The sequence below is a fragment of the Quercus robur genome, chromosome 2 (genome assembly GCF_932294415.1).
Source record: "Quercus robur chromosome 2, dhQueRobu3.1, whole genome shotgun sequence".
Lineage (NCBI taxonomy): Eukaryota > Viridiplantae > Streptophyta > Magnoliopsida > Fagales > Fagaceae > Quercus > Quercus robur.
In genome coordinates, this window is record NC_065535.1 from 1080455 (window position 1) to 1102849 (window position 22395).

Sequence of the window (22395 nt, forward strand, 5' to 3'; positions counted from 1 at the left end):
AGCAGAGCCATGCTTTGCTGTTGGCATAAAAATCACTTCCCTTGGACTAATAGTCTAATAGTTATGTACCACAGCGCAATGTGGCAAATGTTCACTTCATGTGGATTAATCAGCAAAAAATTTCATTTTTAAGCCCAACCAATGTAATGAACAGCCATTGATCTTTAAAGCATCCAAAACAGTGAAGCTTAAAATTTAGTTATTTGGTACCACAAAAAGTTATTTTATCTATTTTACCTAGTCACTTTACAAAACATCCAGTAGCAGTGGATTTATTTTAACTTTCAACACAATAAAATAATATATCCACTACAATAAACAACAATCACAACCACCACAACCGCTACCGTTGCCACTACTGCTGCTGTTGCCGCCACTGACTCTTCCACCACCGCCACATGATAGTAAATAATTGTCTAGTGTTAACAACTGATTTTTTTAACTCCAAATTATACTAATACATTTTTTTTTTTTTTTACTAAAATAATTTCTCAATCATCATGATAACAAATAATGATCCAGTGTAATAATAATATTTTGTTTTAACCCCAAATTATATACATACAAATTTATCTTTTGACTAAAAAAAAATTCTCAATCATTATGATAGCATATTATCGTCTAATATAACAACATTATTTTTTTTTTTAAACCAAATTTCATATATACAAATTTATCTTTGACTAAAACAATCGTCTCAATTGTCCAAAAGCAATCCTGAAACAATGTGAACTATGAAATGGAAAAACTTTATAAAAAATCATAAAAATAGAACACATATTATAGCTAGAACAATGTAGTTCATAGATTACTCACATACATAAACTAAAGTACAATTAAACTCACACTTGCACAATTTCCTGTGACTCATGCTTCCCAACATATAAAAAAGGAAGTTTCGACTCGCCTTGTAATTGCCATAAATGTTCAATGAGATCCAACTAGAAATGCATAATTTCAAGTTTCAATTGGACTTGCCTTCCTTCGGCTCAACTCAGGTTTCACAATTTTGCTCGATTATTGACTTCAATTCTTGGAGATGTATAGCTCCACCATCAAATACCACTGTAATTTCAAGTTTCAACCCTGAAACTATTCTACAAAAGCCTTGTAGGAGTAACTACAAGTGAGACCAGGTTGGTTTTCTTAAGTTTCAGATCAATATTCCAGAATTACACAGCTTTGGTCAGCATACCTTAAGTACTTTGGTCAGCATATTCTATACAAGTATATACCAAGATGCTAACTATATTACAAAAACAATAATAAATCAACATATAAACAAATCTTTACAAGCATCCCAACTGATACAATTAGCAGACAATACTTAATTTCATCAACTCTGGCTGAACCTGCCTCAGTGCCTATCGAGAGTAATTGTACAAATAGATTATATGCAAATGATTCAAGCAGCACTGAGAAAGTTCTCCCAAGTTCCGAATTTCACGCTGAAGTTCCCTCCACCATTCTGCCGGGCATGCTCAGAGATAACTGCTCTAACACGAAAATCCCACGTCATAGCTATCTCCCAAAACGACCAGGGTTTTAGCAGGCTTCAGAGAGACACCTTGAGCCTTGACTTCACCTTTACTGAAAGATCCTCATGGTCCTCTCTGTTAAAGCAACCAAGAATAAAAGTGTGAATACTTCAAAGAGTCTTAGTTGATCAGCTCCATCCGAATATATTAGGGTGAGAGAAGGAAAATAAATTACATGTCCTTAATGATTAGGAAAAAAAATTGTCAAGAATAAGTTGGAAGAGAATAAACTGTTAATAACTTTGAGTAGGCAGAAGACAACAGATATCCATGACATGTGAATGTCTCTCATTTTCAAATTCTGAGAATAAGCAAAAGATTATATGCAGTTCAGAAAACACTTGGATAATATTAAGATCTTTACACCTTCACCAATTTCTTATTAAGATATTTCAACACTAAATATTTATCACTTCACGGCCAATTCAACAAATGAACCATCCCCAACGATTTATCAATAGATTGAACAAATATTATAAATTTATCATTCCAATTACCCAAATAAAAAATCCCAAGCATGTAGATGAAGAAGACAGAGACAACTCACCTAAAGGCGAGTCGGGTTGGAGGCGTGGATCGGCAGCTTGGGAGTTCGACTAAGTGGGTCAGCTGGTGGGTCGATGACGTCGAGCTTCAGTGGGCTGGTGACATTGAGGATCGCGTCGGGCCGGCAGTAGTGAGACCACGTGCCAAAAGTGAAACTTAAAATACATTTGACAATGTCTTGCTAACAAACTCTATTTCTATCAATTAAATACTTTCCCCTTAACAACCCCACATGCAATTTGTCAATAACTAGATTAAGGTTTTTCTAACCAGTTTTTTGGTGAAGTGCATCACATCTTATGTATAATCTTCCGAAACCTTTGTCTTTCCAATTATTTTTAATCCACCAAAATTTTTTCTTTGTTATTGGAGTAATTCCAAAGCCTAAAATTACCACCACTTGTGCAACAAAATCTTCATCAGTAGCTTCATAGACGGAATTTTCATCATGATTGTATTTTCCTAAGTCTGCAAATATTTGAATTGTGTAGTCTACATCTTCAGCATTAATTTCTCATTCTCTACATCTATCACTATGTAGTCTTGAAGATATGCTACTTAACATCTGCAGCATTAATTCCTCACTCTCTATGTTTATCACTGTGTAGTCTTGGAGATATGCCACTGTCATCCCATGAAAGATTAGAATTAACACATTATGGCATCAAATCTCATATTTTTATTGTTATTTACATATATTTTCATTACAAATATGAAAAAAAATCTTACAGAATATCGTACATTAAGAAAGACTTTTGCAAACCCCTCAAATTTGCACTCAGATTCTTTTGCTACTCCATATATCATCATCCAATGAAATACTTCAAGAATGGGCACCTCATAGTCCCCTTCCAAGTGCATGCATCATCTTGAAGAAGATTCCTAACAAGTAGGTGGGCCTGTAATGTGTCAATAAGATCTTGTTTATCACAGGCCCACCTACTTGCTATGAATCTTCTTCAAGATGAAGCACACAAGGGGTTTGCAAAAATCTTTCTTAATCCACGATATTTTGTAAGTTTTTTTTTTTTTTTCTTTCTTTGTAATGAACATATATGTAAATAACAATAAAAGTATGAGATTTGATGCCATAATATGTTAATTCTAATCTTTCATGGGATGACAGTGGCATATCTCCAAGACTACACAGTGATAAATGTAGAGAATAAGGAATTAATGCTGAAGAAGTTAAGTAGCATATCTCCAACAATGATAAATGTAGAGAATGAGGAATTAATGCATGTAGACTACACAATTCAAATATTTGCAGACTTAGGAAAAATTCAACCTATGAAGCTACGGCTAAAGATGAAGATTTTATTGAACATGCGGTGACAATTTTAGGCTTTGGTATTACTCTAATAGCAAAGAAAAATTTTGGCGGTTTAAAAATAACTGGGGAGAAAAAGGTTTCGGAAGATTATACAGAGGATGTGATACAATTCACCCAAAAACTAGTCAGAAAAACTTTAATCTAGTTATTGATGTAATTGCATGTGGGGTTGTTAAGGAGAAAACTTAATTGATAGAAATAAAGTTTGTTAGGAAGACATATTTTAAGTTTCACTTTTGGCACATGGTCTTTTTTTTTGTGGGTATTTGGCTGATGAATTACAAGATAGTCTTATCCATGCTGCATTAGCCTAGGTTGACTTCAAGATACATGGTGCTTCAATTGATCAAAAGATACATTAAACTTTTGGCCAGTAAAGGCTAAATTTTTTTCCTATTAACAAGAAAACAAGGGACATACGGTCATTACTCCATATAACATTTCAGCCTCAGTAAATGAAAACATAAAACAAACTAGGCTATTCATATGATCAACTATGCCTAACAAATTAGTTGCAATTCTTGCTTTATTGTACAAATCAGAACCATATCTCAATAACATAGAAATGTCCAAGTAGAATCAAAGTTCATCTAGAAATACTTGATGTTTTATTAGAAGAAAAACAGAATCACCCAATTTTGGAAGATTATTTCGAATCAAAAACCCAAAATATTTTGGACATGCACTAACAAACATATAAAAATCTGTAATTTATTGCTTAACATTTGGGCAAAACTTGTAAAGTATGACTGGTGACAATTCAAGACAATAAAAAGTTTCCTCACAAGTTCACCTTTCAAGAGCCATAGTTTGTATGTATAAAATGAACTACAACATGCCAAATATATTATCCTACTAGAATAATACACAGCTGGATAATCAATCCAAATTTAGGGAAAAAGAACATGTACTTAAGTAAACTTAGAAGGACAAAAAAGAAAAATATTTTTTGGAATACCTCATGACCAAGCAACAGAATTTCTAGCTAATGTCAAAGAGGAAAAACCTCCTAAAATTGCTCAAGAGGTACCAAAAACAAAAGGCTCAGTGCAAAAGAGGTGGTGAAGCGATTTTTTCTATTTCCTTCTAATCAACTACATCTTAATCCGAATTAGCAAGGTTTAAAATCTTTGTAAAGAATCAAAATGGCAAACCAATATACAACTATATAAAATCAATATTTCAAGGATTCCAGTCCTTAAGTACTTACAAGTGAGCAACTTCTGTTGTCTTCTTCTTCCCAAAAACATAGCTCGCCAGAACATCTTCCATTCCTACATCACAGCAATTAAGCAATTAAGATTAAAGAAATTAACCTTCAAGTTTAAAGCAATTAAGCTTCATTTTACGAAAAGTTATCAAATTTACAACAAAAGCCCAGATTTTTCTATGTTTAGTTTTCTTGAAGCAAAAATTGAATTTTTAGCATAAAACTCAAATGGCCAACCACTACTGACACTCTGTTTTGTTATGTAGGACAAAGAAAATGAAAATAGAGCAATTTTTATCATATGGGACACTTCAAAAATTAACGATTCCACTTAATTAGACTCCAAAAACTTCATTGCCTATTTGAAATTCTTCTTCACTACCATTAAATTATCTTATACATAACGACTCTCAAAAAAAAAAAAAAATATCTTTTACATAACAAACACGCACACAAATATATAGGAAGTGAAAGAGGGAAAAGGGGTACCAGAAAGAGGAGGACAAAGGGGATTTTGGGGATTTTCCGATGAGACAATGGCCAAGTACCGTCGGAACCACCGATCCGACCAGTGGCTTCGTTGCTTCAGAGAGACCTTCACTCCATGAGAGTTGGGACTTGGGACAGCTTCACACACGAGAAAGAGGGAGGAAGTTTTTTTGTTGAAGAGCGAGATGGGTCTTCTTCGTCGGCGTCGGAATCGGACGAGCTTGAAGAGTCGCCGGAGCTTTGGAAGAATAGTAACTCTACTGGGTTCTCGAAGCAATGGAGGTTCAACAGTGATGGAAAAGAGAGAAGCTTGGCCTTGTGTGGACTGGTACCGGGCTGCTGTAACAGTTAGGCCTGTAACAATGGATTGAAGGAGAGGCAGAGAATGGGTTGAAGGAGAGGCGGCTGCGCAGGGGAGAGAGAGAAAAAATTTGAGTTTATGAAAAGTTAGGGCTGAAACTTTTTTTTTTGACTGAAGAAGGTTGGTTAGGGCTGAAACTGAAACAGTGGGCGGGTGAAATTTTTTAAAGGGTAAAGTAGTCTTTTAATTTTTGGTGAGGTGTCAATGATTTGGACCATTAGATTAAATCTACGGCTGAGAAAAGAGGAATTGCACACCGTGCAATACCTCCTAGGCACGGGATATGGATCCTAGTGAGTAGTGACGTGCTCACTGCTCGGTGAGACCTTAGATCACAAGCGTTGTGAATTTTAGACATTTTTTAGGGTTGTGTTAGAGCATTTGCAGCAGTGTAGCTATAATGCTATAATGCTAAAATTTAGCTCCACAAACACAAAAACCTTGCTGCAGCAATGGAACTAAATCTAAAAAATTTAGCTCCATTGCTACAGTGCACATCTATAAATAGATGTGCACTGTTCATAACATCTAAAAGGAAAAAAATATTATTTTATTAAATTCCTCTCTCTTCTTTTATTAAAAAAATATTTTTTCCTTTTTCTTTCTTTTCTCTCTCTCTCTCCGGTGTCACTTCTTTCTTCCTCTTTTTTCCTCTTCCAGTCCTCCATTTTAATCAAACCAGCCTCTCTGCTCAGTCCTCCGAAGCCCAGCGCCGACCACTCCTCACTGCCCAGCGCCGATCGCCGATCGAAGTCCATCCCAGCGCCGACCACTCCTCGCTGCCCAGCGCTGATCGCCGATCGAAGCCCAGCCCAACGTCGACCACTCCTCAGCACCGATCGCTAATCGAAGCCCAGCCCAGCACCGACCACTCCTCGCTGCCCAGCACCCACCTCTACCATCCACTCCTCGCTGCTCAGCGATGATACAAGTGGGCTTGTGTTTGTGTTTGTGGCAGTGGGCTTGTGCTTGTTGTGGTTTTTTTTTTTTTTTTTTTTGCTGTGGACTGCCGGTAGTGGTGGTGGTGGTGGTGGTGGTGGTGGTGTTGGTGGTGGTTGTGTCTGTGGTTGATGGTAGAGGTGGTTGAGGTTGGTGGTGTAATATTTTTTTGGTAGTAGAATATATTATTTTATTGTAGTGGTTATAATATTTTATTGTGATGTTTATATTATTTTATTATGCTGAAAGCTAAAATAGATCCACTGCTGCAGTATGTGTGTAGGTAAAATAGATAAAATAAATTTTGGTGGAGCTAAATTGCTAAAAATTTAGCTCCACTGCTGTGGATGCTCTTAACACAAAATTTTTTACTTTTTTTTTATACAATTTTTGTCTTTTTTTTGACAATTTTTTTGTCTTTTCGGCGGGTGCTGGTTAACATTCTCTTTTTTGATATGATATCTTCAAAGACTTAGGTCTGTTTAGTACATACGTTTAAACACATGTTTTCAATTTTTAAATAATATTATATATATTTTTGCACACTTTTTTACCCACACATATTTTTAAAAAATACAAACAACATTACTAGAATAATATTACCAAATAGACCCTTATTTACTTGAAAGTATTATATAAAAATTAATAATAAAACATGATAATATAATAAGTAAATCTTTGTACAGTAGTCTCTGTCATTTAATTTTCTGACAATGAGTCGTGTATTATTGTACTACTTTGGGTGTTAGTTTACTTATTTGTAGTTCTTACATAATTTAAATTCTAGACATAAACGTATTTTATGTCTAAAAATATTTTAAAATGTCTAAATATAAAATTTAATTAATTATTTAATTGCCATACTCATGCTGTGTCGTATCCTTATTTTTCAAAAATTGTCGTACTCCCGTATCCGTACCCGTGTCCATGCGACTTTAAGGCACAATAGACAATGGTTTCTTGTAGTTTGAAGTTATAAATTTAAATAATTGTTGTATCCATTATCTGAAAAAGTTAAATTTTCTCTCAGGCTATGTAGAAAGTAGTATCAAAAGAAAGCAATCCCTGTGGCATCACTCAAAGTAGGAGATGAGAGTACAAAGAGGGGTGCAACCCCATTTGGTATATCCACACAAACACATGTTTTCAGTTTTTAAACAATATTATACGTATTTCCACACACGTTTCACCCATACATATTTGCACACATGTTTTTAGTTTTTAAGTACATGTACCAAACATTTTCATAAATTCAAGAATTTATTTTTCAGAATTGAGCATGCAAGATTACTACTTTGTAAGTGAAATTTTCTCATGACTACTTGCAGATATGATGCAAATTTATATGCATCTGACTGATTGTGTTAAATTTCCTCATGAAATTGCATTTGTATTTCCTGTTTGATGCATCTATTTTGTGAAAATATTTTGCTATCTTGGTAACATTTGAATATTTGATGACAAAAATATAGTTTGCTCGTACGTTGTGGAAGATTAAGTTGATAATGTCAGAGTGATATGTTATCAAATTAAATTAAAAAGTGAGTACTGTATAGAAGAGTGCCAATAACTGTATTGATATTTAATCTAGTAACTAGTGTTGGTTGGTCTATTAGAGGATTATATTCTACCAAAAATCACTCAGTGCTAAATATATTCAAATCACACAATTATGTATTGTAATCCTTTATAGTTCCCTAAAGCCATCTAAGATTCACCAAAATGCAAAAACATTTTATGTAGTTCTTGTATGTGCAACATTACATGATTGAACCATTAGTTATCAATCAAACTTACACTTCTACACTTAAATTTACAATTTTTATCTAAAACTACTAATGAATAAACAAGTGAAAACATTAAACAACAAAAAAAATAAATAAAAATTTTCCAAAACTAACATCATTGTCCACAACCGAGGCCTATCCCACAAAGGTCTCAAACCTACAACCAACCAACAAAGCAAGAAAGCAAGCTACAATCGAAAACACAAAACCCAAGTCCTCCTCTCAAACCACCAAAAACTTGACCTTTGACCAATGTCCTTATCACAACGCAATCAAACCATCCCAAAATTCAACTCTTCTGTATCATCATAACCTTCTCATTCTTCTATAGGTGAGTGTCGTAATATTCTTAGCACAATCAACTTTCAAGTTAGGATGAAATATATATATATATATAGCTAATTAATAAATAATTGCACTTTGATAAACATTGTGAACTAAGTTCAAGGCTTAGAACCTATTAGGTGCCACCAGTTTGATTTAAATTATAGAAGAATTCATGATGCAATAACATGATTTAAAAATAGATTAATCTAATCAATCAATTTTCTGAAACATATAATTACAACATGTATACAAAAATATTTTACAACATGTATACTATAAATCACTAAATTTTGCCAATAGTGTGTACGTGTGTTTTTATGGGAAGGAACAAAGAAATGGGGAAAATAAGCCCATGTTTGGATGCTTTTTTTTGGTCACTCAATTTTTGTCACTCATCACTCATCACTTATCACTCATTACTCTAAAATACCATGTTTGTTTGGCACCATCACTCACTTCCCATCACTCAATATTTTTCACACTATTTGTGGGTCCCATACCTGTCACCTAGTGCAACTATTTTTTATTTTTTTTTCCAGTACCCAAACTCACCGAATCTAGTAAAAAGAAGAAGAAGAAGAAACCTAGAACAGACCAAACCAATGAAAAAAGAAGAAGAAAAAAAAAAAAGAACCAAACAGCCAACCCAGGAGAAGAAAGGAAAAAAAAAAGTCAAAAGGTGGTCAAAAGGTGCGACTGAGTATTGTTTGTGGGTCCCCTATGTTTGTTTAATTACAATATTGTCATTGAGTTATCAGTTTCCATAACTTATAACTCAAAAATCAGAAAATTGAGTGGTGGAAACAGAGTTATGGACTTCCCAAACAACCTTTTTGCTATGGGTCTCACCATTTTTAAATTATGAGTTATGGAAATTGAGAATTGAGTTATGGAAACAAGCCATACAAACAACCCCTAAAGACTTGACTAAATGGTTAATGAGCAAGAAGAGGCCCACACATAAGAAAAGGAAAAGGAAAATTGCAAAAATCTTATGAGCATAAATAAACTCTAGTAGAGACAGGAACTTAATCTTCAATGAACAAAAGGCCAAGAAACTCAAAGATCCAAGCTTGAGTTTATGTCTCCAATGCTCTGTTATAGTATTAACTGCTTGCTGACAAATTGTTGTATATAATTCCAAGTTTGAATATTTATTCTAATGAAGATAACAATGAATGGAATACAAGTATTGTGATGTTAAGTCTTATCATGCTTGAGGTGGCTGTATATGAACCTTACTTGAACTCCAAATTTTAATGAAGAAAAATTGAAACTAAGATTATGAACCTGAATATTAGTCCTAATGCATTATAAATTCTTTCTTGGATTTCATTGCTCTTTTAAATTTTCAGTTGTAATTTATTGACTGGAAGTATTATAAGTATATCATGTGTATTTTCATCACAGCCACACATAATATCCCTTTCTTCTGATTTCACAAAAAAAAAAAAAAAAAAAAAATAAAATAAAATAAAATAAAAAAGAAAGAAAGAAAGAAAGGTAAAACACCACTCTATTACCCAAACTTATAAGATTTTAACTTATTCCGGACCAAACTGACTCACTACCTTAACCTCATCTTGATCCATTACTAAAAAAAAAAAAAAAAAACTTTCTTCACCGACTATTTAATTTGAATACAAATCACCCATGTTATACCTTGAATCAATGTATTAAATATTTACACACAAAAAAAAAAAATCAACTTTTGCCAAAATTCAAAAGCATGCCTTACTGATATCCAAAAGATCAGTCCCTGCTTTTGAATCGCACAGCTCAACTTGGTGGCTACAAATCCAATATAACTAATTAGAACCCAAAAAATTTATTTAAACCTAAAAGAGAGAGAGAGAGAGAGAGAGAGAGAGAGAGAGAGAGAGAGAGAGAGAGAGAGAGAGAGAGAGATTTAAAAATAGAGAGAATGGCATGAGATTAGGCAAAAACAAACAAAAATGAACCAAATTAAACTGGAAATTTTAGAGAGAGAGAGAGACGGATGTTACCTGTCTTGTGTTAGCCAAAAATACAAAAAAAAAATGGAACCAAATCCCCCTTTCTTTATTATCTGTTTCTCTATTCCTCTTTCAATCTCTTCTAACCTAAAAAATTAGAAACCCAAGTAAAAGTTAAGAAGAAAAAGAAGCCAAAGACACCCAAAATACCCACAATACCATAAACCTAAAAGACCCAAATTAGCAAACAATCAAGGATTGTAACCCATAAGGAAACAAATACAAACACAGATCTAAAGAATTTTTTTTTTTGAAGAAACGGAGAAATAAAAGAAAAAGAAGAGATACTTACTGCGAAAATGATGAGTCAGTCTTTCTTCCCTCACTATCTCCCATAGAAATTTGATTTCAGCCAAAGCCGATTTGTTCGAGAGAGAGAAAAGAGAAAGAGAGAGAAGTTCCTAAAATAAAAAATAAAAAAGAGAAGAGACATGGAGAGAGCTCCAGAACGTTTTGTTTGTTTTTTTTGAAGTGAAAGGGTTGAGTCCCCTCTAGTCGGGTTGGGTCAGGTTAGGAGGTTTTTTTGACCTAACCCATCATGGTGAGTAGAAAAAATTTAACCCAATCTAACTCATTATATAAGCTCAACTCAACCCATATGGGTTGGGTTGGGTTGAATCCATGAGTTGGACATTTTTTTTATTACTATTATTATTAAATTGATTAGAAAAAAATATATCACACATGTCATCTGAGTTGATAAACAAATTATACATTAATATATAAACTAATAGACATTAATATTGGCTTTTATATAAAATAGGAGGAAGAGTTGGTTATTTAAAAAAATTATTAATTATATAATATATATTAAATATATGGGTGGGTCGGGTTGGGTTTGGCGGGTTTGAAATTTTATGACCCAAACCCAACCCGACTCGCTATCCAAAAATATTTTTGTAACCCAATCCAACCCACCAAGCCCTAAAAACCGACCCAACCTGGCGGGTTGGGTTGGGTCAAGTCAGTTTTAGCGGGTTGGCTGCACACCCCTAGTCCATAGAATGTGTCGTTTAGGCCTCAACAAGCCAACAAAAATTGACTAAATGAAATTTACTGTACATAGAGGCATTTGCTCTTTTTATATAGTTAGTAGAGAGTGTGATTAATTGCAGTAAATTCCTGAAAAAAAGTATCAATTCATTGAGGAAAACAATGAATGTCTGGGGGAACTTGAAAAATGTATATCATGGTAATTGAGATAAATATTTGGAATTAGTTGACTGAACTTACATGAATTCAGGCTTTGATTTTTGAGTGTTGATTGCATATGATGAGCAGGAACTAATTTCATATTTGACATAACTAACAAGGTTAGACAGATTGATGCCATTATAATGGGACATGCTATCGCTACATGATACTATTGTATGCTCATTTTTATATCTTGAATCTCTTTATTTGAGCATTAGTCCTGATTGAGGAATATCTTATATGCAATTACACATTTTCATATTCTTACAGCCCCTCATTTATGATCATGCAGGTCAAAGAGGTGATCATTTCTTTCTTTGTATTGATGGAACAAGGCAAAGCTACAAGACCAGCATGTATCACCCTGGGCTCTTTGTACCCTTTTTAGTCATTTTCCCAATAATCGTAGAATATAGGATGTGGATTCTTTATGGCATTATTGATGTAACTTTTTGTTAATGCGAAATAGGATCTCGATCTACAGTGTGAGGAACTAATAAAAGAAGAGTTTGGTGAGAGCTGTAAGCAGCTAGGGATTGTTGCTGGGGTGAGACTCCCTACAGTTTATTCCCTCATCAAACTTCAGTGTACTTAGTGGATATTTAATTTTCAATAAAATAATCAATTTGTTGTTACATCATTTTGAGTTATATGATCTTACAAAGACCTTGAAAAAAGATCAGGTGGATGATTGGGACTGTTTATTACACCTATTAGGTATGAAAAAAAAAATCATCATTCTAAGTCCAATGTTTATCAAATAGTGCATTTCATTGATTGCAGTAATAGTTTCTCCAAGACTATATGTGGAAGGCTAAGAAATGTTACATACGTTTTGTGCTTATGGGGGTTTAATTTTAATGTTGCTTTATTGTGTGAATCTTCTCTGACTTGACACTTGATTTCAAATTCATAACAGCATTGGACGATATTTCTCCATGGGGCTAACGCATTGGACGATATTTCATCATTGGCAGCACCATTAAGGAGCTTGTCCATATGGCAAGACAGGGTAACGCTATTCCATGATGCTATCTTGGAGATGGTGAGATTATGTTGCTTATATATCTGCAAAATTGGCACCTCCACCATAGTGTACAAGGTGACCACTTGTTAAGGAATGAAAGTTGTTTATATATATATATATATATATATATAAAGGAAGAGGGCCATGGCCCAATTACTAGAGTGGAATTTGAGTCCAATATATTTGAATGAGGTAATTAGTTTTGGAACAAGGAGGCCCAAAAAAGGAAGCATAAGTGAATAAATGGGCCTTGGTATGCATAAAAAGTAAAAATCCTAGCATATATGTGTAAAAATGCTAGGGTAAAACCGTACTTTGACATAAGCTAGCCAACCGACGTTATATATTAGGCTTTTAGGGCTCTCTTTCTCGCTTTCTCTCTTTGGCTCGCTTTCTCTCTCATTCAAGAATTTGACACATCTCTCTCTCTCGGTCTCAGACTCTCAGATACGTTTGTCTCTATCTTTCTCGTTGTTGTTGTTGTTATTGTTATTGTTATTATTATTATTGTTAGTGTGTGTGGATGTGGATGTGGATGTGGAATACAAACTTTATTTAACCCCTCTCCCTTGTTAGGAATCATGGGAGATGTGGAGTATGAGGACTATGAGATTGTCAAGTTTCCATTCTTCTACCGAGTCTTTCCTGATGCTCCAACTGAACTAATGAAGCTACCTACCGTTAACTATAGTGACTTTGGCTTCCCTGACTTGCATATTACACTTCCCGATCCGCCAAAATGGACCCTCGCCACATAGGTATGTACTGCTGTGCTACTACATTGTGAGTTGTGAGTGTATGCCTTTTTTTTTTTTTTTTTTTATGAAATAATAATTTGCTTTTTCCTTAGCTTTCTGAGCAGAAAAGAAATGAATTTACCTGCCATGCACAGTCGATGTTAGATCATTACAACAAAATGAAGGTTTATTTCTTCTTCTTCTTCTTCTTAATATCCATCATCTATATATGCTTTATTTGGATCTCTTCTTAATTCTTTGATTCTGTACAATTGTTGTAGGATACAAATTTTGAATTTGTGAGACTTGTGAAGCTATAGACAGTTCGTGGTATAGGAACGAAGTATTATTTTCAATTCGAGGCCAAGCCCAGCGGTGTTGCTGACCACACTTTGAAAACATTTGAAGGTGCAGTATACGAGGAGTTATATCCTACTCCTGCATCTTGGCCCGTTACTTGTAGACTACTTGGCCCCAATTCTCAACGCTATGTGCCCTTTGGCATCGACAAATACACCGTTACACCTTCAACGATGTCTACTCCACTTCCCTCTAAATAAATTCATGATCAGCTTAAGCTTTGTGCTTGGGTCTGTTGGATCTTATTTTATTGTAGTGACGTTCTGTTTTCTGGTTTTATTCCGGCATATAATATAATATAACATTGCAAATTTTAATATAATCAAAATTATTTGTGTCTCTATATTCAATTGGCTGTTTATTTGATTGTTTGATTCGTTTGACTTGAGCATATCTAATTTTTTGGGAAATGGTATTCAATGTGTTGTTTGTTTGTTTGTCACTACCTTTATGTCAGGTTGGTTAAGGGGGAGTTCATGGCTTTCTCCCATAACATACGGAGATATAACTCTCTCTTTGAATGAAATTAATAGGCTATGTTTGCATGCTTTACTCAATCGCACTTGCCTTCCCTTAAGCTACCATAATTGTAAAAGACTGCATGATCAACTAGACTTATTCCTGGTTGAATCGTTGCTTTTACTAGATCTATTAGTCATTGGAGTTCTATTTAAAACCCAAAATTATGGACAAATGGATATCAAAGAAGGTGATACATCAGATTTAGGAGCTAGATTTAGGAAAATATTCATTTCTTGATGACAATTTATAACATTTTGTGCATCAGTAAAAACTAAAAGGTAAGTTTGTGAGTTCTTATGAAGCGTGGCAACAATTGCTTTTGAAACTCTTACCCGGTTGAGTATCCATCACAAAGGTGTTGTTGCATCATAAAAATACATCAGTGCCCTGATAATAGAGCTCAGAAGTGTAGGAAAATTAGATAGTGATGCCCCAAAACCTAAACCAACAACCGAAAAGGCTCTTTGGAGTAAAAATAAAACCAGGATAGACCCAATCCCGGAGTAAAGTGCAATGAATCTGCTTACATTAGAATCCTCAATTTCAGCAGCAAACCAATGGTTTTGTATCAACTGCATAGCTAAGAATATGAAGTGGCATATAGCTGCCTAGAAGAGACAAGAAGCCCTTGCTCTGACTCAGACACAGTATGTAAGGTTGTAGACTAGTGTTTCCTGTTTCCCTTTCTTCTTGCTTAATCAATTGATATGAAGTCAATATTAATTGCTCCTCATAAGTTTTCAAAATTTCCCATGTAAAGGTTTTGGACTGTTGGAAAGAAGCATATTTGGCATGTTTCTGGAAACCAAAAGTGTCATTGTGTGCATTGACAAGGTTTTGAAATTCTAGACTTGAAGGTAGTAGCTGATGCCATGTGGAAGCTCTTAGAAATTTCCCTTCAGACATAAACTGCAAAAATTTATGTTAGATTTCTACTAGAAAAGGCACCATTAGTAGCACAAATTGCATCTTTAAGAGACATCATTACATTAAATAGACTAATTGCAGTATGTGCATCAACAACACTGAATGGATCGGATCATCCAAGAGATAAATATCTGCATCTTGATAGAGTGCAGGGGCAAGTTGAATCTGTTGCTTCTGGTCACCACTTAGAGTAACACAGCTTTCTCTTATATCTTTTTTGTCACCAACTGAAAGCATCTCAAGGTCTTATATAGGAGAACACTTTCTAATTACTTCTTGGTATCTTTGTGAATCCAAGGGGGGCCCAAAAAGAATATTTTCTTGAATAGATCTTGTTTGAACATGAATTTGGAAAGCCAGAAGCTTTAGCAAGATTTTTTTCCCCCATTTAAGATGTCTACCATGTAACTGATGGATATAAACAAGTGTGTGAGTTGTATCTTTTAGAAAGTGCATTAGGGACAAAAATGACATCATATTCTTCAACACTTTCTTACAAAAACTATGCTCCCATTGATTTACTATGTTCTAATTGATTTATTTATTTATTCTTTTAGAAATCATAAGCAAAGAATGAAATGATTACTTACTATGCCTTTGATGTTTGGAACTTATCCCAGAATTGCTTCTAAAATGGTTGATTTACATGGAAGATGGAACTGAGAGTCTGGCTTTTAGTGCCAAACTCTCCGAGCACACAATATTTGCATGGAATTGAGAATCTAGCTTTCAATAGAGATTATTTTATTTTATTTTTTGTTTAATTATATTTACAACTCAAAACTTAAAAGAGTTATTTTAAATTTTGATTGAAGGAGCTTGGAACTTCGCATTATTGGATTTCTTAGAAATTCAATAAGTAGAATCCAAGATTTCGTTCTTTTTTTTATTTTTGTTTTGTTTTGGGTCAACCTCCGAATCACAATGATGAAAGGTTTGCACAACAAACAATGAAGGTGTGTCACAAAATCTCACCAAGTATGACTTTGTTGGATTCGGTGCTCTTCGCAATTGGTCTTGCCAGCGTGGGTCGGGTCAGGCACAGTAAAAGGGGTCTTGTGGAGCACCCACAGTAGATGTGGGATATGTGCCAAATGCTAAATATTTGGTACATATCCCACACCAAACAGGAAAATCAGCTCCCCATCAGATATTGCAAATGTTGTAAAATTATACCATTTGTGTTTGTACCATTGCAAATTTGCAATGGTATGGACAGATGTGGTAAACCAAAAATTATTATTTTATTGGACTTTGATGTTGTGGATGATAATGAGAATGTGATAATATATTATTTTAATGTGTAGTAAATATTATTTTAATGTATAGAATTGAATAATAAAACATCTAATAAATAGGATGTTGTAAAATGATGTGATAAAATAATAAAGTAGGTCTTTGATGTGGTAAAATGACATAATTTTTGCAACATCTGCTACGGATGCTCTTAAGAGAGTAAGGGAGTTTTTTATGGAAATCAAATGAGTTACAGAAGACAATGGATAGGGTATTTTAGTTCATGAGGAAAATTCAAAAGGTTATATTATGGTTTTTAATTTCATTGTTTATTTTGTTTAGGGGTAATTACAGTTAATCTACTTGTGGTTTGACCGATTTTAACTAAGCCATCTGTAGTTTAAAAAGTGTCACTTAGCCACTTGAGGTACCCTCCGTTAGACATTTGTAACCCACCTCTCTCTTTTCACGGTTAAAAATAGGGGTAAATGTGTCTTTTTTATTATATTTTATGTCTCTCTCCTCTTTTCTCTCATTCTTCTTCTTCACATAAAACATAAAAGAAAAATATCAATAAGCAAGTCAAGATAAAATTTGTTTCATCATTTTTCATATACATAATTAGCACAAAGTTTTACAAAAGAGGGTAGACAAAGCAAAAAAACCCTCTCTCTAAAACTCTAACCCTCTTTCTTTTGCATGGTTCTCTAGAAAAAACCCAGATTTGCAAGTAAAAAAAAACCCAACAATCTAGCAAATCCAACACCATAACCAACTCACTACACCATCAAATCATAGCCTCACCAAACTACCACCTCCAACACCACCACCATTGTTAGCCACTGCCCAAAACCCTAGACCGGGAAGCAAAAACAAAGAAACAAGAAAAACAAAATCGTGAGAAGAGGAAGCATTCAACTCATGAGATAGGAGCAATGGTGAGCAGCAGAGCAACCTAATTGTCTAGATCGGTTGAGATCGAAGCAATGGAGAACGGTGGATTGGTGGATTCAAATTTTCTAGGGTTAGTGGATTTGTGGGTTCGAATTTTCTAGGTTGGTTTAAATTTCCTTATGGTTGGTGGGTTCAAATTTTTTGGGTTTAATGGATTTGTGGGTTAATGGATTTGCGAGTGTAATGGATTTCTAGGTTGGTTTAGTTTTTTCAACTGTGAGTTTTTAGGATTAGGCATATTTGTTCTATCTATGGCTTCAAAAGAAGATGGAGAATCTTCTAGGTTCCTTCCAATAAAAAAAAAATTGGTTCCTTTTTGTTTTCCCTTGCTATCTGTGTTTGTGATGTAAACTAGTTTTTTTTTTTTTTTTTTTTTTTTTTTTTTGGCGGCAAGATTTGATGTATATTGTTGGTAGTATATACATCAAGAGGGAACCAATTATTGTGTTGATTGAACAAAATTTGGGTCACAATATGCGATTTGGGTTTGTAGATTTGATTTCTAAGATAGTGAGAGAGAAGTTATTCTTCAATATGTTGCTTCTAATTCTGTTTCTATTGTGGCTTATATAGTAAAGGGGATTTTTTTAACGGAAATGGCAGAGGTGGGTAACGGGTGTCTAATGAAGGTCACCCTAGGTGGGATAAGTGATAACTTTTAAACCACAGGTGGACACTTTTAAAACGGGCCAAACCACAAGTGGGTAAAGTGCAATTTTTTTATTATTATTATTATTATAATTCGATAATTGGAGGTGTGGGAATTTAAATCCAAGATGTGTCATTTGAGTTATAAGGCACTTTGAAAAGTTATATTTGTCTTTCATTTGGCTAGAGGGAGTACATTAATAAATTAGTTTCTAAGTCTCATGCATCATGCAACTTCTGCGTGACAGTTAATTTTAACCATCAATTGGATCTTTGATTTAATTTGCAAAAAATTTTATGAATAGAATATCAATTCTCACAAGGTCATTTGTAATTACCAAGAGGACGTGGTTCATGCTCTCTTCCTTTCCAAAATTGGTGGTTTTTTAGAATACAATTCCAATATGAAACCAGAGTACTCTTAAGCGAAGTACAATATGATTTAATCTCTGGTTGGTTAAACAAACTATCATCCTCGGCCAATTGTTGGAATAAGCAAAAGAATAAATACTGGAATTTTCAACCCTCCTAACGATTGCACTTGTACACCCAACTCGACAAGTACCCTCATGGATAGCTCCTGAATCTCCTTGTTACAAAATAAATTTCGATGGAGCTATCTTTGATAAAGATAACAGTGTAGGTCTAGGTGTTGTCATTTGGAATAATGAAGGTTTAGTCATGGAAACTTTGGCAACAAGATGAGCACTTGAACTAGCAGCAAACGATATTCACTTCCTTGCCTCGCACTTTTCAGCTTTCAATTTATCTCATGTATGTAGGCATTGTAATAAGGTTGCTCATCCATTTGCAAAAAAACGCAATTCTTTCCCCACCCTTGTTAGTTTGGATAGAATATGTACTGCCAGACATTATTTCTGTGCTACAAGCTGATTTGAACGACCTCTCTTATTAATATGCACTAAACTTCTTCTATAAGAAAAAAATTATTAAAAAAATAATAAAAAATTGCCAATTGGAAATTTTCATAATTTGGGAAGTGGAGGGCAAGTATTCCTTAGTTTAAAGTGATATTTTATTAATTAACCCTTTTGATTCGTTAGTCATCAAATTTGTATTATTATTTTTGAATCTTCAATAACAAATAGCTCGCACAAGTAAATCTTTTAAGTCAAGCATTAATAAGGTCCTTATCAAAAAAAAAAAAAAAAAAATTCATTAAGCATCTATCAAAAAAGAAAAAAAAAAAAAACATTATGCATGTGAATGAGCCTTTGCAACCTCCACGATTACGTATGAGAATTCTAAATGTGTGACATTAGAAAAGTGATGAAGACTTCTATTTTATGTTGCAAAATACAAATTCATAAAGACTTCAGTTTAATGCTACAAAATACAGGTCACAAATCATAAAGAAAAACAGGTACAAATTACACAAGGTTTTTATTTTTTAATTTTTTTTTAATTTCTTTTCATCAAATAATATGGTTTACATCCGAAAAGCAAGCACTTCCTAATTGAGTTTCACTCTCTCTAGTTGTATGGGTTTCTTGGTTCCTCAACTACCATAATTAAACTGCATGTAAAGGATTCACCATTAGCTTCTTGTGAGAAAGAAATACTTGGGACACCCGTTTCATTGTTGGCCTATACACTGGTTTAGCGTGTAAGCATGCAAATGCAATTGTAGCAACAAGGAAAACATCACGTGCAACTAGTCAATTTGGAGGTGGGAGACATTGGTCTAATATTTCATTTAGCATCAAATTTTGAGTTGATAATGATGGTGATGATAATGATAATGAAGTCAAGAGTTCTCTTGGATGTCTTCCCATCAGTATTTCTAGTGCTACCACATTAAAGCAATAAACATCACATTTTTCTGTTACCTCTAGATTATAGGCCAATTCTACATATATAAAAAGAAAAAAAAAATGATAATATTAACAAAATATGATGCCTTACAATTTACTTTAATTTTTTTTTTACTTGTCTTTTTATATGCTTTTTTTTATGCAAACGTTAGTTCAACTGTAAAGGAAATTATTTGCCACCACATGGTTCGGTTCATAATAAACAACAAAGTAAGCTAAGTAGCATGATTATCTAGAAAGCCTTGCATGATTGACCGTTTTAAATAATAAATGAAAGTGTATGGTAGAATATGAAAAGAATAATTCACCTGGAATAAGATAAGCATAAGTCCCAGCAATTAAAGTTTGAGATAAGAGTGGGATGTAGGATTTTTATTCACGTCTAGCTGCCAACAGCTCCAACACTTCCACTGATGGCGGTTTCTTAGTCTTCTCTGCCATAGCGGCCATAATGTAAATCATACCTTACTTATGTCAGCAAATAGCCATTATTTTTGTACTTCGTTATTATTATAATTTCCTTATTTGTATCTTAAACACATGTTGAATGTATCTGTAGATTTCGTACAACTCCTATTATTGCCTGAATTAGGGAATATCAAATTATCCTTGATTCAAGTGTAATAAGAGCTTCCTAGATCAACTATCATTGTGTATAAATATAAAGTCATCTGTATGTAGCTTAAAAGTTAAAACTCGCTAAAAAAATATATAGATTACACAATTTATTTCATTTTCCAACCATTGCTCGACAAAGCCATTAACTGCCATTGATTATCACCGGTCACTGTTATCCAATATCACTTCCAGCCAGGGCCGGCCCTTCCACTAGGCCAATTAGGCCATTGCCTAAGGCCCTCAAGTAGAAAGGAGGCCCCAAAATTTTTAAAAAGAAGGGGTAATAGAAAAAAAAAATTTAGTTTCAGATTAAACTCCAAAAAATCTTATACATCCTTCTGACCAAAAATCAAAAAATCTAGAATATCCTTGTAAACATTGGTACCCCAAAAAATTCTTTGGTCTAAACAAAATCAGTTATCCCAAAAAAAAACTCATCCGTAACCTCTAGACAAATCAAAAATCAATTGGATAAAATGCAAATCCGATCTAAAAAATTACCCACAAAACAATCTCAAATCAAAACAAATCAAAAATCTTAAATTCCTAAAATTTACTCATACTCTCTCTCTCTGCTAGCTAGATGATGATAGTTTGCAAAAATACTTTCTTAAACTTGAATCTTTTCTCAAACATGATATTTATTATGCTATTGATGGTTTAGATTTATTTTCAGAGATAAAAGTTTTAAAAGAAATTTACAAATAAAAGAATATACTCCAATTGACATACTAAATTATATAAAAAGGTTAGATTCATTTCTAAATACATGCATTGCTTATAGAATGGCCATGCTTTGCTGTTAGCATAAAAATCACTTCCCTTGGACTAATAGTTATGTACTACAGCGCAATGTGGCAAATGTTCACTTCATGTGGACTAATGAGCAAAAATTTTAATTTTTAAGCCCAACCAATGTAATGAACACTACAGCTATTGATCTTTACAATTTAATACTAAAGAAAAGACTGTACATCAGTTCATGGATTAGTGCATGGGGATTGACTTAGCTAATTAGTCACGTATCTTAAGCCATAAATAAAACCTTCAGAAATTGGCACCTCCACCATAGTGTACAAGGTGACCACCTGTTAAGGAATGAATGTAGTTTATATATATATATATATAGAGGGCCAGAGTGGAATTTTATTTGAATGAGGTAATTAAGTTTTGGAACAAGGAGGCCCAAAAAAAAGGGCCAAAATGGTCAAATGACCATAAAATTCTAACTATATAGTTAGTAGACCCAGTTTCTAAACTTTATCATTTACTAGCATCTCGAGTTTATGAGACTCGATTTTGGCCCATAAATCGAGTCTCAAAGACTCGATTTTCATGGTCTAATGTGGCATTTGTTTCCTACGTCGAAATCGAGTCTCTAAGACTCGATTTATAAACCAAAAAACCAAAAAAATTTAAAAAAATTCTAAGTCTCTCGTACAAGCCGAAATATCCAAAATCCAAAAAAAAATTTAAGAAATCCGGAGAGACTCAGATCAGAGAAGCCGAAATACCCAATAAAAATTTAAGAAATCCAGATCAGAGGGAGAGACTCAGATCAGAGAAGCCGAAATACCCAAAAAAAATTTCAGAAATCCAGATCAGAGGGAGAGACTCAGATCAGATCAGATCTCGGCCAGCGCGCTGCCTCACGCGACCCAGGTAGCGCGCGACCTAGGTCGCGCGGCCCAGATCGCGCGTTGCCTGGGTTGGTCGCCTTGCACCGCACTGCCTAGCCTGGGTCGCCGCCTGGCCTGGGTCGCGCACTGCCGCGCTGCCTGGGTTCTTCTCT

At 34.1% G+C, this 22395-nt stretch overlaps 1 protein-coding gene across 1 annotated transcript; it reads right to left on the minus strand.

The window, feature by feature from the left end:
- Nucleotides 1–1093: 1093 nt before the first annotated feature.
- LOC126716158 (uncharacterized) lies at nucleotides 1094–20426 on the minus strand. Its single transcript, XM_050417188.1, has 4 exons — nucleotides 20366–20426; nucleotides 5117–5614; nucleotides 4628–4691; nucleotides 1094–1613 (listed from the first exon to the last, which is right to left on the minus strand). The coding sequence occupies exons 1-4, from the start codon at nucleotides 20424–20426 to the stop codon at nucleotides 1556–1558; spliced, it is 681 nt and encodes a 226-aa protein (XP_050273145.1). The 3' UTR covers nucleotides 1094–1555.
- Between the last annotated feature and the right edge of the window lie 1969 nt (nucleotides 20427–22395).